The 14091-nt window shown below is 37.5% G+C and overlaps 1 protein-coding gene and 1 pseudogene across 3 annotated transcripts in view; both read left to right on the forward strand.

The window, feature by feature from the left end:
* LOC103082940 (CD302 antigen) overlaps positions 1-14091 on the forward strand; it is a 128993-nt gene that overhangs the window by 75254 nt on the left and 39648 nt on the right. For all 3 annotated transcript variants that reach the window (XM_007454979.1, XM_007454980.1, XM_007454981.1), the window contains exons 31-33: positions 2602-2828; positions 4102-4270; positions 7896-8045. In XM_007454979.1, the coding sequence (XP_007455041.1) occupies positions 2602-2828; positions 4102-4270; positions 7896-8045 (546 nt within the window). The remainder of the gene's footprint in view (positions 1-2601; positions 2829-4101; positions 4271-7895; positions 8046-14091) is intronic.
* On the forward strand, positions 4747-7090 carry LOC103084413 (centrosomal protein of 57 kDa-like; annotated as a pseudogene).

The raw sequence follows: 14091 nt of genomic DNA on the forward strand, positions 1-14091 counted from the left end.
TAAAGTCATTAGCTTCACTAGCGGGAATCATGCGTTGTACTTTTTGAGTGGCTCCCTTGTATTCAGTCCTATGAGAGGCGCTGTAGACGTCACAGAGGAAGGAAAAGACACACTCCCTGGTGTCATGGTCTTGATCTCAAGGAATAAAATGTAGTTGGGGAGACAGCATTAAATGTTTATCACTGTTTTATGGAGGTTAGTCTTAGATTATTTGGTACAGGCTTACGTTTGTTGGGAAGTCAAAAGAGACCAGTGAAAACAGGAATAATGAAAACAAAGAATGTACTGAGGAGGAGGAAAAACTTGGTTGGGCCTTTAAGGATGGATAAGATTTCTGTAAATAAGGAAGTGTGTTTGGGTAGAGTTTTGACATTACAGGCTGAAAGTGAATGTCTCTCAACCTTGCCTAATTCCTTAAATACGTGTATTTTTAAATGCATGTCACTTTTAAATTTTTCACAGCTTAAAAACTGTTCCTATGGCCATTCTGCTCTAAGCCCTCTGCTAACATGGAGCCCATCACAGTTGCATCCAGGCCCATTTTCTCCCTTCACAGTCCTGCAGAATAACTTTCTGATGCACCATTTCCATCAACAATCTCCAGGGATTCCCTATTATTAATTGCTTTGAGTTCATGTAAGCTTTTGAGACTTTTTAGAAACCAGAGTCTCTTCTAAAATTCTAGGCTTTCTCCCAGTCTCCATTTTTTTCCCCATTTTTGGTTCAGTAAGTATCTTTTCCTGTCAGGCTGATCTCTTCACTGTCCCATGTACAGTGTATACCCATTCTCATTTGCACCTTTATTTGTTTTTCTTTTTCCTGTCATGATGTCTTCTACCTTCTTTTTTCTTTCCTTTTTAAATAAAATTTTCATTTTAGAATAGTTTTATATTTACAGAAAAGTCGCAAAGATAGTACAGAGAGTTCCCATATACACCATAACCAGTTTCCCCTGTTGTTGACATCTAACATTAGTATGGTACACTTGTCACAACAAATAAACCAATGTTGGTAAATTATTATTACCTAAAGTCCATACCTTGTTCAGATTTTCTTAGTTTTTACTTTATGTTGGTTTTCTGTTCAGGAATTCATCCAGGATACTGCGTTACACTTGGTCTTCATGTCTCCTTAGGTTCTTCTCAGCTGTTACAGTTTCTCAGATTTTCTTGCTTTTTTTGATAATTTCAAGGAGCACTGGTCATGTGTTTTGTAGAATGTCCCTCAGTTTGGGTCGGCTGATGTTTTTCTCATGATTAAACTGGTGTTATGGGTTTGGGGTTTAGGGAAAAAACTGCAGAGGTAAAATGTCATTCTCATCACATCTTGTGAAGGGTATATTCTGTCAGCATGACTTACTTATCACTGTTGATTTTAACCTTGATCACCTGGGTCTAGGTAATGTTCATTAGCTTTCTCCACTGCAGAGTTACTCCTCTTCCCCCTTTCCGTATCATACTCTTTGTAAGGAAGTTACCATACCCAGTCCTTACTTGTGGAATGGAGAGGTATTCTCTACCTTCCTGAGGTGGGAAGTACCTATATAAATTACTTGGAATTCTACACAGGAGATTTGTCTATTCTCTCCCATTAAAAAAAATTTATTTCGTCCCTATTTGTATTGGCATGGGCTCATGGTTATTTATTTTATACTTTGGGTTATAATCTAATAGACTATATTATTTAATATTTTGCTCAAATTGTTTCAGATTTGGCCATTGGGAGCTCTTTTACTTGGCTTCTGTGTCCTTTTGAAATACCCTCATCATTGTGGTTTTGTTATTACTGTTGTTTGTTTTTAGCTGACTTTCTGGTTACCTTATTTCTTTTTGGTCCTAATTTCATCTAACCTAAAGTCTGGAGATCTAATTTATCAAGCAGGTTTTCTGACTCCCTTAATTCAGATGACTCTTTCTCTAGTCAGTCACACATATTTTAGTGGTTAATTGTTTTGCCCTCATTTCAGGTGTTGTTGTTTTCTGTGCCCAACTAATATGTGAGCTCCTTAAATAAAAGACAATGTTTATGCCTTTTTAAAATCACTCAGACAATTGTAATAGTTAAGAGCCTATTATATATGCTGTGGCTATAAGAGAAAGTATGCATTTGACCTCCCTTATTAATAAGAGCCCCAGTTTTATTTATTTTGTTTTTATTTATTTATTTTTTTTAAGTATCTGATCAAGGCTATCCAAGGGTTCAGGGAAGGAAGATTTTTTCTTTTAATATTTTTGGCTGTGTTGGGTCTTCGTTTCCGTGCGTGGGCTCTCTCTAGTTGTGGCAAGCGGGGGCCACTCTTCATCGCAGTGCGCGGGCGTCTCACTATCGTGGCCTCTGTTGTTGCGGAGCACAGGCTCCAGATGCGCAGGCTCAGTAATTGTGGCTCACGGGCCCAGTTGCTCCGCGGCATGTGGGATCTTCCAAGACCAGGGCTCGAACCCGTGTCCCCTGCACTGGCAGGCAGATTCTCAACCACTGCGCCACCAGGGAAGCCCCAGTTTTATTTAACTTTTGAAATGATTGCATGTCCAACCTTACCCAAAATATGTATTTTGGATAATACAAATTTAATCACTAACGCTTTTAAATTAAATATTACAGTTGACTACAAAGAAGACTATAATACTACTCTGCCATGGTTTATTCCACATGAAGATGGTATTTATAATGTTGTTCAAAAAAGAGTAACATGGTATGAAGCATTAAATACATGTTCTCAAAGTGGAGGTCATTTGGCAAGTGTTCATGACCAAAATGGCCAGCTTTTTCTGGAAGATATCGTAAAGCGTGATGGATTTCCACTATGGGTTGGGCTCTCAAGTCATGATGTAAGTCATGTTTTGTTTTCCAGAAATTTTCCAAATATGTTAGAGGGCTGGAAATTTGAGCATAAGACATTAGTTCAAAGTATAACATCAGATTAAGTCCTCGGATTACATTTTGCATCCCATAGTGCTTTCTATCTTTTCACAACATAGAGCAAATGGAAAATTATATTTATAGAGTGATCTAGGCAAATGGCCAGGACTGCAGCCGCCCTGGACACTGCCAAGCCATCCCAAGGGCTTAGTAGATTAATGTCTCAACAACACCCCTGTAACCTATTTGGGATAGACCAGTTGGAGAGCTGGTGAAAAGGGAATAGCACAGGATCAGAAAAACCTGAGTTCCAATACGAGTGGCAGGTCTTCTGTTTACATGTTGGGTGATCACAAGCAAGTTATTAAACCTTTGCAAGCTTATTTCCTCATCTGTAAAATTGGGGTGATAATATTTTCCTTAATAGAGGATTATTAGCACAAAATTTGTACTGTATAAGGTGCCAAGTAAGACTCTTAACATTAGGACTAATAGATGTATATTTTCTCCCCACTTTCCCCCTAGAAATTAACACTATTTGAAAATAATCTTCTGCAGGTAAACACGTCTTTTGTACCACTATTCGAACCCTATTAATTAGTATATTCATGTACTGATAATGATGTCTAGTATACAAAAAATTGACATCTATTGAGATTAGAATTGAAGGCCTAATTTAAATAATCTTTAGAAAAAAGTGGGGAAAATAAAAGGATGGCAAATTAGGATTATAGAATCGCGGACAAGTCAAAACTAATCTTCCCGTATGAGTTTCTTGGGAAGTATTTTTCTCTTCCAGACCCCTGCTGCTTGATGACTTCTGTAATATGAAAAAATCTAGCCAGAGACACAAACCACAAAACTATAAAATATAAAAGACAATATTTAGAATAATGTGAAGGTTGAGACTGTAAATCTGTAATTGTGACAAATGGAAGACATTTGCATGTCATTTAATTTCAAGTGTTATATTAACTCATCCTTTAAACAAAAAAAAATCTAGAGATATAGTAACACTGTCTCTAAATTTAAAATCCTATTTAAATTATGCCAGAGCAAATATCTCAGATCAATGCATGAAAAATAAATCCCTGATTTTACAAGTAGGTCCAGATCTACAATACTTGTAAGCAAATAATTAACACTCCATCCCTGTATTTTTTAAAGCATGCATGTTCTTCTTAGTGTTCTTTTTGAAGTCATATATCTGAATTCAAGTTATCTCTATTATTCTTAACACAGGGAAGTGAATCAAGTTTTGAATGGTCTGATGGCAGTGCCTTTGACTATATCCCATGGAAAGATAAAAAATCTGCTGGAAATTGTGTTGTCTTGGATCCAAAAGGAATTTGGAAACATGAAAAATGCAACTCCGTTAAGGATGGTGCTATTTGTTATAAACCTACAAAATGTAAGACATGATTTCAAATAACTGTATATTTACCAAAACATGACATTTATTTTATGCACATGATTAAATACTCAAAGGAACTTCTTTTTGTAGATTTTTAAATAAGGTTTATTCACAAGTCCTATCAAAATACTTTTGATACTTTGTGAAGAGAAACAAATATGATATGCCCATTCAGGGAATTTGTTCTCAAAGACTTCCAATTGTTCTGTCGCTAGATGAGTTTTACTCTAGAATTTGTGAATTTTAATTTCACTTAGCAATGTTTTTCAAAGGCTGAGATGCTCCTTTTAAAAAAGGGTACCATAGCATAGAAATTTGGGAAATACCTCTATGATTTACCATATTGATGGCTCTGAAAGTTTCTATAGTAAAGAGTTTCTATAGTAAAGAAATGTTTTGTGTAACTAAACGTTTTCCAAACACATAGGATCCTTAAAATCTAAGGAAAGAGCCCCTTCCATCAGGGGCTGGATATGGGGTCGTCCCTGGTGGGTGGAGTATGAATCATGATGAAGAGCACAAGAACCTAGAGCACAAGCTGCAGAGGCCCTCTGGGCAGGCCACGAGATGGTGGCCATGTGGTTATCTGAAGCTTCTGGTTCTCACTGGTTCTCTCAGTGCTTACCATATTTTCTGTTCTGAAGAATCCTCAAGAGAAGATTTAACATTTGGAATTTCAATGGATTTAAGCAGAAGAAAATGTGAACACCTTATCTAGATATACAAGTGAATACAAGAAAAGGAGAATGATACAGAGAATGAGGAATAAAGACACAATCAAGAACTGACATCTTAGTTGTTAGGTATAGAAAATAAATTTAATCTTTTAGAAAAACAATTGAAATACATGAGAAATATGATAAAGTATGTAGAAATGGAGAGGACATCTGTGTTAGAGAAACAGACTTTATAGGATAAAGGAGAATGAAAACAGCTCAGACACAAATTCGGTGATGTACTGGGTTGAATGGTGTTCCCCAAAATGCATGTCCACCCAGAACCTCAGAATGTGACCTTATTTAGAAATAGTCTTTACAGAGGTAGTTAGTTACGATGAGGTCATACTGGATTAGGATGGACCCTAAATCCAGTGACTGGTGTTCTTATAAGAGGAGAGACTCAGACACACAGGAAGAAGGCCATTTGATAACAGAGGCAGAGATTGCAGTGATGCAGCTACAAGCCAAGGATTGCCAGCAACCGCGAGAAGCTAGGAGAGAGGCATGAAACAGATCCTTCCTCAGAGCCACTAGAAAGAACCAACCCTGCTAACACCTTATTTTCAGACTTGTAGTCTCCAGAACTATGAGAGAATAAATTTCTGTCATTTTAAGTCAACAGGTTTGTGCTAATTTATTATGGCAGCCCTGGGAAATGAATACAAGTGCAAACTTATACTGGATCTTAAAAAGACAATAACAAGTACTGGTGAGGATGTGGAGAAATTGGAACCCTTGTGCATTGCTGGTGGGAATGTGAAATGGTGTGTAGCCACTGTAGAAAATGGTATGATGACTCCTCAAAAAATTTAACATAGAATTACTGTATGATCCAGCAATCCCACATCTGGGTATGTACCCAAAAGAAGTGAAAACAGGGACTCGAACAGATATTTGTAAAACCATGTTCATAGCAGCACTATTCACAGTAACCAAAGGGTAGAAGCAACCCAAGTGTCCATTGATACATGAATGGATAAGCAAAATGTGCTGTGTACATCCTGTGGAATATTGTTCAGCCTTAAAAAGAAAGGGAATTCTGACACATAATGCGGCATGGATGAACCTTGAAGACATTAACATTATGCTTAGTGAAATAAGCCAGTCACAAAAGGGCAAATACTGTATGATTCCACTTATATGAGGTACCTAGAGTTGCCAAATTCACAGGGACATAAAGTAGAATGGTGGTTGCGGGGAGGAGGGAGGAATGAGGAGTTATTATTTAATGGGAACAAAGTTTCAATTTTGCAAGATGAAAAAATTTTGGAGGTGGATGGTGGTGATGTTTGCACAATAATGTGAATGTACTTAATGCCACTGAACGGTACAGTTAAAAATAGTTATAGTGGTAAATTTTATGTTGCGTGTATTTTACCCCTTTCAAAAAAGTTGAATCTTCTTGGCAGGAATATAACAAACTTACCACAATGTAAGAGTTGGAAGCAAAACTTCATGAAAACATTAAGGAAAGAAAATGTATGCAGTCTAAAACAGCCCAGTTGCAGCCTGGACTAGAAACAGACAGACTTTGAAGATAAGGCATTTATTTCCATATGTTCCCAGTGTAAGAAGAATTTTTTTAAAGCCAGCCCATTCATAAAAGTCCACTTGTCCTAGCCATGCATTGGTAGCCAATGTTCAACATGTTTTGCATCTAAAGAAGCAACACACATTACTGCTTGTGCAATGAAGGAGTAGTCAGCTGTATATTTTTGGCAAAGAAACTATATTCACAATGTGGTAGAATCAAGAGCTTGCTAATACCGTCTTCCTCCTCCGGCAGCATTAATGAAGAATTGTCACAAGTCTTATAGACTTTGCAGATGATGACCAAACGTCATCTGCAACTAGGAAACTTAGCCAGGAGTAATCAATTGTCAAACTGAAGGAAGACTTAGAACTCAAACTAGTGGCATTAGTGGGAGGTATGGAGGCAGAAGCCAAATAACTAGATTTCAAAAAAGAACAAGCCCAGGTGGAGAAACAGAGGATAGAGAAGCAGAAGGAGGAATGGAGAGCCATCCTGAAGTCTCTTGATGAAGAAGGAAAGGACAGCAGCCATTCTTCTGGAATCATAGGGATCATAAATAAAAAGAATTCTACCAAACTGTGACAAGGAGAAAAAAGCAGAAGAGGGCTTCAGTGACTGAAGGATATGCAGACCATACATAATGCATACAGAACAATGGTTTGGGTTGAGATTACTGGCCATACAAGGTCAGATATTTGATTCAGATAATCTGTACCCCACCAACAGGATGCCAGCAATTTACTTTCCAATTCTCATACTCTCTTCTGTTGGAATTAACAATGGTCTTAAGGGGCACAGGCTTCATTACACAGGCTTCTTGTGTTACACAGCACAATTAAAAATTAAAGAATTTAAATGGAAACAAGGGGAATTGTTAAGAGCTGCAAAGCTACACTTACTTCTTTTGTTTGAGACAGATTTTGCTGTGCTGATCTGTTGTGCTTTGTAAACAAATTACCAAATTTTCACTTGTGGGTGTGATTTTTTTTTTATGGCAAGGTTCAACTACATTTTTATTATTACGATAAAAAGGAATCCAAAGAAATAAAGAATTTTAATTATTATTTCAAAGTAGTTACAGGCTGTCTTTTCTTCTTCTCCTAGTCTGTCTTTCCAACTGTTTTTACTTTAGTCTTAATTCATCTTAGAGGGCTAAGTACTTTCCTCTGTATTCTCAGTTTTAAAAATGGTATCCCAAAAACTAACAAGAATGCAAGTGTGGGCTGTAGCTCTCTCTGATGTGTACTGAGTTGAATGCTTCTTACCCACAGGAACCACAGTGTCAACCACAGTGTCAGTGACATTTAATGAGATTTTAAAAGTCATTTTTTTCTGTGCATTTTCACAGTTATGTCTAACATTTTTACAGCTAAAGAGGTGTCCTCTCATACACACTCATCAAGATGTCCAGCAGTAAAAGGGAATGAGACACAGTGGATTCAGTACAGGGACCACTGTTACACATCTGATCAGGCATTGCACAGTTTCTCAGAAGCCAGACGGTTTTGTTCAGAGCTTGGTAAGTTAAAATGTGTTGACTTTTTTTGACTCAGTAATTTAATCATTGGAATTTTTCTTAATGAAACCCTTTAAAACAAAGATTATATTTTTGAAACTATTTCTAAAGCACTCACTAATTATAATAGCATTGTTACCCAATTGCCAAGTGGTGGGGAAATGGTTAAGTATTTTATGATATATAAGCTCAATGTAATATTGAAATAGCCATTAAAAATGATCAGTATCAGACCTAAGGACACATACAGACTGAAAGTGAGGGGATGGAAAAAGATATCCCATGCAAATGGAAATCAAAAGAAAGCTGGAGTAGCAATTCTAATATCAGACAAAATAGACTTTAAAATAAAGACTATTGCAAGAGACAAAGGAGGACACTACATAAGGATGAAGGGATTAATCCAAGAGGATATAACAATTATAAATATTTATGCACCCAACATAGGAGCACCTCAATATATAAGGCAAATGCTAACAGCCAAAAAGGGGAAATCGACAGTAACACAATAATAGTAGGGGACATTAACACCCCACTTTCACCAATGGACAGATCATCCAAAATGAAAATAAATAAGGAAACACAAGCTTTAAATGACACATTAAACAAGATGGACTTAATTGATATTTGTAGGACATTCCATCCAAAAACAACAGAATACACTTTCTTCTCAAGTGCTCATGGAACATTCTCCAAGAGTGAGCATATCTTGGGTCACAAATCAAGCCTTGGTAAATTTAAGAAAATTGAAATCATATCAAGTGTCTTTTCTGACCACAACGCTATGAGACTAGATATCAATTACAGGAAGAAACCTGTAAAAAATACAAACACATGGAGGCTAAACAATATGCTACTAAATAAACAAGAGATCACTGAACAAATCAAAGAGGAAATCAAAAAATACCTAGAAATAAATGACAACGAAAACACGACGACCCAAAACCTACAGGATGCAGCAAAAGCAGTTCTAAGAGGGAAGTTTATAGCAATACAGTCTTACCTCAAGAAGCAAGAAAAATCTCAAACAACCTAACCTTACACCTAAAGCAATTAGAGAAAGAAGAACAAAAAACCCCCAAAGTTAGCAGAAGGAAAGAAATCACAAAGATCAGATCAGAAATAAAAAGAAATGAATGAAACAATAGCAAAGATCAATAACACTAAAAGCTGGTTCTTTGAGAAGATAAACAAAATTGATAAAGCATTAGCCAGACTCATCAAGAAAAAAAGGGAGAAGACTCAAATCAACAGAATTAGAAATGAAAAAGGAGCAGTAACAACTGCCTCTGCAGAAATACAAAGGATCATGAGAGATTTCTACAAACAACTCTATGCCAGTAAAATGGACAACCTGGAAGAAATGGACAAATTCTTGGAAAAGCACAACCTTCCAAGACTGAACCAGGAAGAAATAGAAAATATAAACATACCATTCACAAGCACTGAAATTGAGACTGTGACTAAAAATCTTCCAACAAACAAAAGCCCAGGACCAGATGGCTTCACAGGCGAATTCTATCAAACAGTTAGAGAAGAGCTAACACCTATCCTTCTCAAACTCTTCCAAAATATAGCAGAGGGAGGAACACTCCCAAACTCATTCTACGAGGCCACCGTCACCCTGATACCAAAAACCAGACAAAGATGACACAAAAAAAACTACAGGCCAATATCACTGATGAACACAGATGCAAAAATCCTCAACAAAATACTAGCAAACAGAATGATCAAGTGGGGTTTATCCCAGGAATGCAAGAATTCTTCAATATATGCAAATCAATCAATGTGATACACCATATTAACAAACTGAAGGAGAAAAACCATGTGATCATCTCAATAGATGCAGAAAAAGCTTTTGACAAAATTCAACACACATTTATGATAAAGGCTCTCCAGAAGGTAGACATAGAGGGAACTTACCTCAACATATATGACATAAAGGCCATATATGACAAACCCACAGCCAGCATCATTCTCAGTGGTGAAAAACTGAAACCACTTCCTCTAAGATCAGGAACAAGACAAGGCTGCCCACTCTCACCACTGTTATTCAACATAGTTTTGGAAGTTTTAGCCACAGCACTCAGAGAAGAAAAAGAAATAAAAGGAATCCAAATCGGAAAAGAAGTAAAGCTGTCACCGTTTGCAGATGACATGATACTATACATAGAGAATCCTAAAGATGCTACCAGAAAACTACTAGAGCTAATCAATGAATTTGGTAAAGTAGCAGGATACAAAATTAATGCACAGAAATCTCTTGCATTCCTATATACTAATGATGAAAAATCTGAAAGTGAAATCAAGAAAACACTCCCATTTACCATTGCAACAAAAAGAATAAAATATCTAGGAATAAACCTACCTAAGGAGACAAAAGACCTGTATGCAGAAAATTATAAGACACTGATGAAAGAAATTAAAGATGATACAAACAGATGGAGAGATATACCATGTTCTTGGATTGGAAGAATCAACATTGTGAAAATGACTCTACTACCCAAAGCAATCTATAGATTCAATGCAATCCCTATCAAACTACCACTGGCATTTTTCACAGAACTAGAACAAAAAATTCACAATTTGTATGGAAACACAAAAGACCCCGAACAGCCAAAGCAATCCTGAGAAAGAAAAATGGAGCCGGAGGAATCAGGCTCCCAGACTTCAGACTATACTACAAAGCTACAATAATCAAGAGAGTACGGTACTGGCACAAAAACAGAAATATAGATCAATGGGATAGGATAGAAAGCCCAGAGATAAACCCACGCACATATGGTCACCTTATTTTTTATAAAGGAGGCAAGAATATACACTGGAGAAAAGACAGCCTCTTCAATAAGTGGTGCTGGGAAAACTGGACACCTACATGTACAAGAATGAAATTAGAACACTGCCTAATACCATACACAAAAATAAAGTCAAAATGGATTAAAGACCTAAATGTAAGGCCAGACACTATAAAACTCTTAGAGGAAAACATAGGCAGAACACTCTGTGACATAAATCACAGCAAGATCCTTTTTGACCCACCTCCTAGAGAAATGGAAATTAAAACAAAAATAAACAAATGGAACCTAATGAAACTTAAAAGCTTTTGCACAGCAACAGAAACCATAAACAAGACAAAAAGACAACCCTCGAAATGGGAGAAAATATTTGCAAACGCAACTGACAAAGGATTAATCTCCAAAATATACAAGCAGCTCATGCAGCTCAATATCAAAAAAGCAAACAACCCAATCCAAAAATGGGCAGAAGACCTAAATAGACATTTCTCCAAAGAAGATATACAGATTGCCAACAAACACATGAAAGGATGCTCAACGTCACTAATCATTAGAGAAATGCAAATCAAAAGTACAATGAGGTATCACCTCACACTGGTCAAAAAGTCTACAAACAATAAATGCTGGAGAGGGTGTGGAGTAAAGGGAACCCTGTTGCACTGTTGGTGGGAATGTATATTGATACAGCCACTATGGAGAACAATATGGAGGTTCCTTAAAAAGAGGTTCCTTAAAAAACTACAAATAGAACTACCATATGACCCAGCAATCCCACTACTAGGTATATACCCTGAGGAAACCAGAATTCAGAAAGAGTCATGTACCAAAATGTTCATTGCAGCTCTATTTACAATAGCCCGGAGATGGAAACAACCTAAGTGCCCATCGTCGGATGAATGGATAAAGAAGATGTGGCACATATATACAATGGAATATTACTCAGCCATAAAAAGAAACGAAATTGAGCTATTTGTAATGAGGTGGATAGATCTAGCGTGTACCGCGTTCATTGCACCTCTATTTGCAATAGCCAGGACATGGAATCAACCTAAGTGTCCATCGACAGATGAATGTATAAAGAAGATGTGGCATATATATACAATGGAATATTACTCGGCCATAAAAAGAAGCGAAATTGAGTTATTTGTAGTGAGGTGGATGGACCTAGAGTCTGTCATACAGAGTGAAGTAAGTCAGAAAGAGAAAAGCAAATACCATGTGCTAACACACATATATGGAATCTGAAAAAAAAATGGTCTGACGAACCTAGGGGCAGGACAGGAATAAAGATTCAGGCATAGAGAATGGACTTGAGGACACGGGGAGGGGGGAAGGGTAAGCTGAGACGAAGTGAGAGAGTAATATTGACATATATACCCTACCAAATGTAAAATAGATAGCTAGTGGGAAGCAGCCGCATAGCACGGGAGATCAGCTCGGTGCTTTGTGACCTCCTAGAGGGGTCGGATAGGGAGGGTGGGAGGGAGACGCAAGAGGGAGGGGATATGGGGGTATACGTATGCATATAGCTGGTTCACTTTGTTATACAGCAGGAACTAACACAGCATTGCAAAGCAATTATGCTCCAATAAAGATGTTAAGAAAAAAAAAAATGACCGGGCTTTCCTGGTGGCGCAGTGGTTGAGAGTCCGCCTGCCGATGCAGGGGACACGGGTTCGTGCCCCAGTCCGGGAAGATCCCACATGCTGCGGAGCGGCTGGGCCCGTGAGCCATGGCCGCTTAGCCTGCGCATCCGGAGCCTGTGCTCCGCAACAGGAGAGGCCACAACAGTGAGAGGCCCGTGTACTGCAAAAACAAAACAAAACAAAAAAATTGCTAAGTAAACTATTATGTGAAAATACTGACAAATGAAACCGTTTTAAATATAGCTAGATATGCTTAAATAAAAGGATTAAGAAGCTGATTTTTTGTAAAGTTGTTTAAGCAGTAAATACAATATTGTAGATTTTTCATTACCTAGTCATTAATAAGTAAGCTTAGCCTGACCAGGGTAACAAAGTCTAAGAAGCATGGGTTGTTCATCCGTTCTGCAAAAGGGATGGCCCACACCTCTGAACACTATAAGGGACAGGACTTTTTGTCTTCAGATTTAACTAAAATGAAAGAGCAGCAATGATTGACTCCCTCCCATGAGAAACTTGGCGGGTAGTCAGACTGTGAAACGACTTCTAGGGAGACCACCTAGAGTATTTCAAGTACCTGCATCCTTGGGTCTCAGTTTAGGCAGGCAGATGACATTTATCTTAGTTATTTTACTAACTTGTGGAGACACTTTACTGATTTAAAAATCTCCTTGTTACTGCTTAGCTACATGATGGAAACTTTTGTGTGGGAACTGTTGTGTGTTATACATGTTACACGTGATGGGAACTATTTTGAGCTCTATATACATGTTCTGAAAGTCAGAAGCCTCTTGCTCCTAAAGGAGAAAGAAAGGTTTACTGTCATTATAGTGTAGGGTTTAAGCACTGAAGCCTTGGAGACAGACAGGTCTAGGTTCAAATCCCAGCTTCCATACTAACTAAGCTGAATGATATTGTGGAAGCTACATAATTGTTTCTCCTTCTCCTCTGAACAATGAGAATGAAAATAGTACTCACTTCAAAGTTTGGGTAAAGGTTGGGTTGTTGTAGGAATGAACGAAATGGGATAATGTGTGCTAATTTATCACAGAGCTCTGCAAACAGAGAGCATTCGTAACTACTCTTAGCATTAGAAAGATTGAGATTGACTTTCTATTTCTAAAGCTGTCTAGCTATGAAAGTCTGACAAACTTACTTAATCTTCTTGCCCCTCCATTTCTACATCTGTAAAATAGTGATAATACCTTTTCTACAGGATTATGTCATATTAAACAAGGTAAAGTACCTGCACACTGTGGTGATCAGTAGAGGAGAAAAGGCTTTCCTTTGCCCTTCTTTAAATATTTCACACCACAAAAGAAATGCTTTAGTTCAAGTATGGATAAGCTTGTTTGCGTTGAAGGCTATTTGATTCCATTTAGGATGGATTTCTAAGTCTAGATATTATTTTGTTTCTATCCCTTGCCTGATGCTGGTGATAGCACTGTTATCTCTGTGGGTTTAGGGCAACCTATCAAACTTCAAGAATACTCACTCATTCAGTGCCATACTATATTTAGGAACTTACAGTGGATGACCAAGTACTCTTATGTATAAAATTATATTCAAAGGAAGGCCAGTGCTCTCTGACATCCCAAACCTATTTGCTTT

This window comes from Lipotes vexillifer, unplaced genomic scaffold, assembly GCF_000442215.2.
Source record: "Lipotes vexillifer unplaced genomic scaffold, Lipotes_vexillifer_v1.1 scaffold293, whole genome shotgun sequence".
Taxonomy (NCBI): Eukaryota; Metazoa; Chordata; class Mammalia; order Artiodactyla; family Lipotidae; genus Lipotes; species Lipotes vexillifer.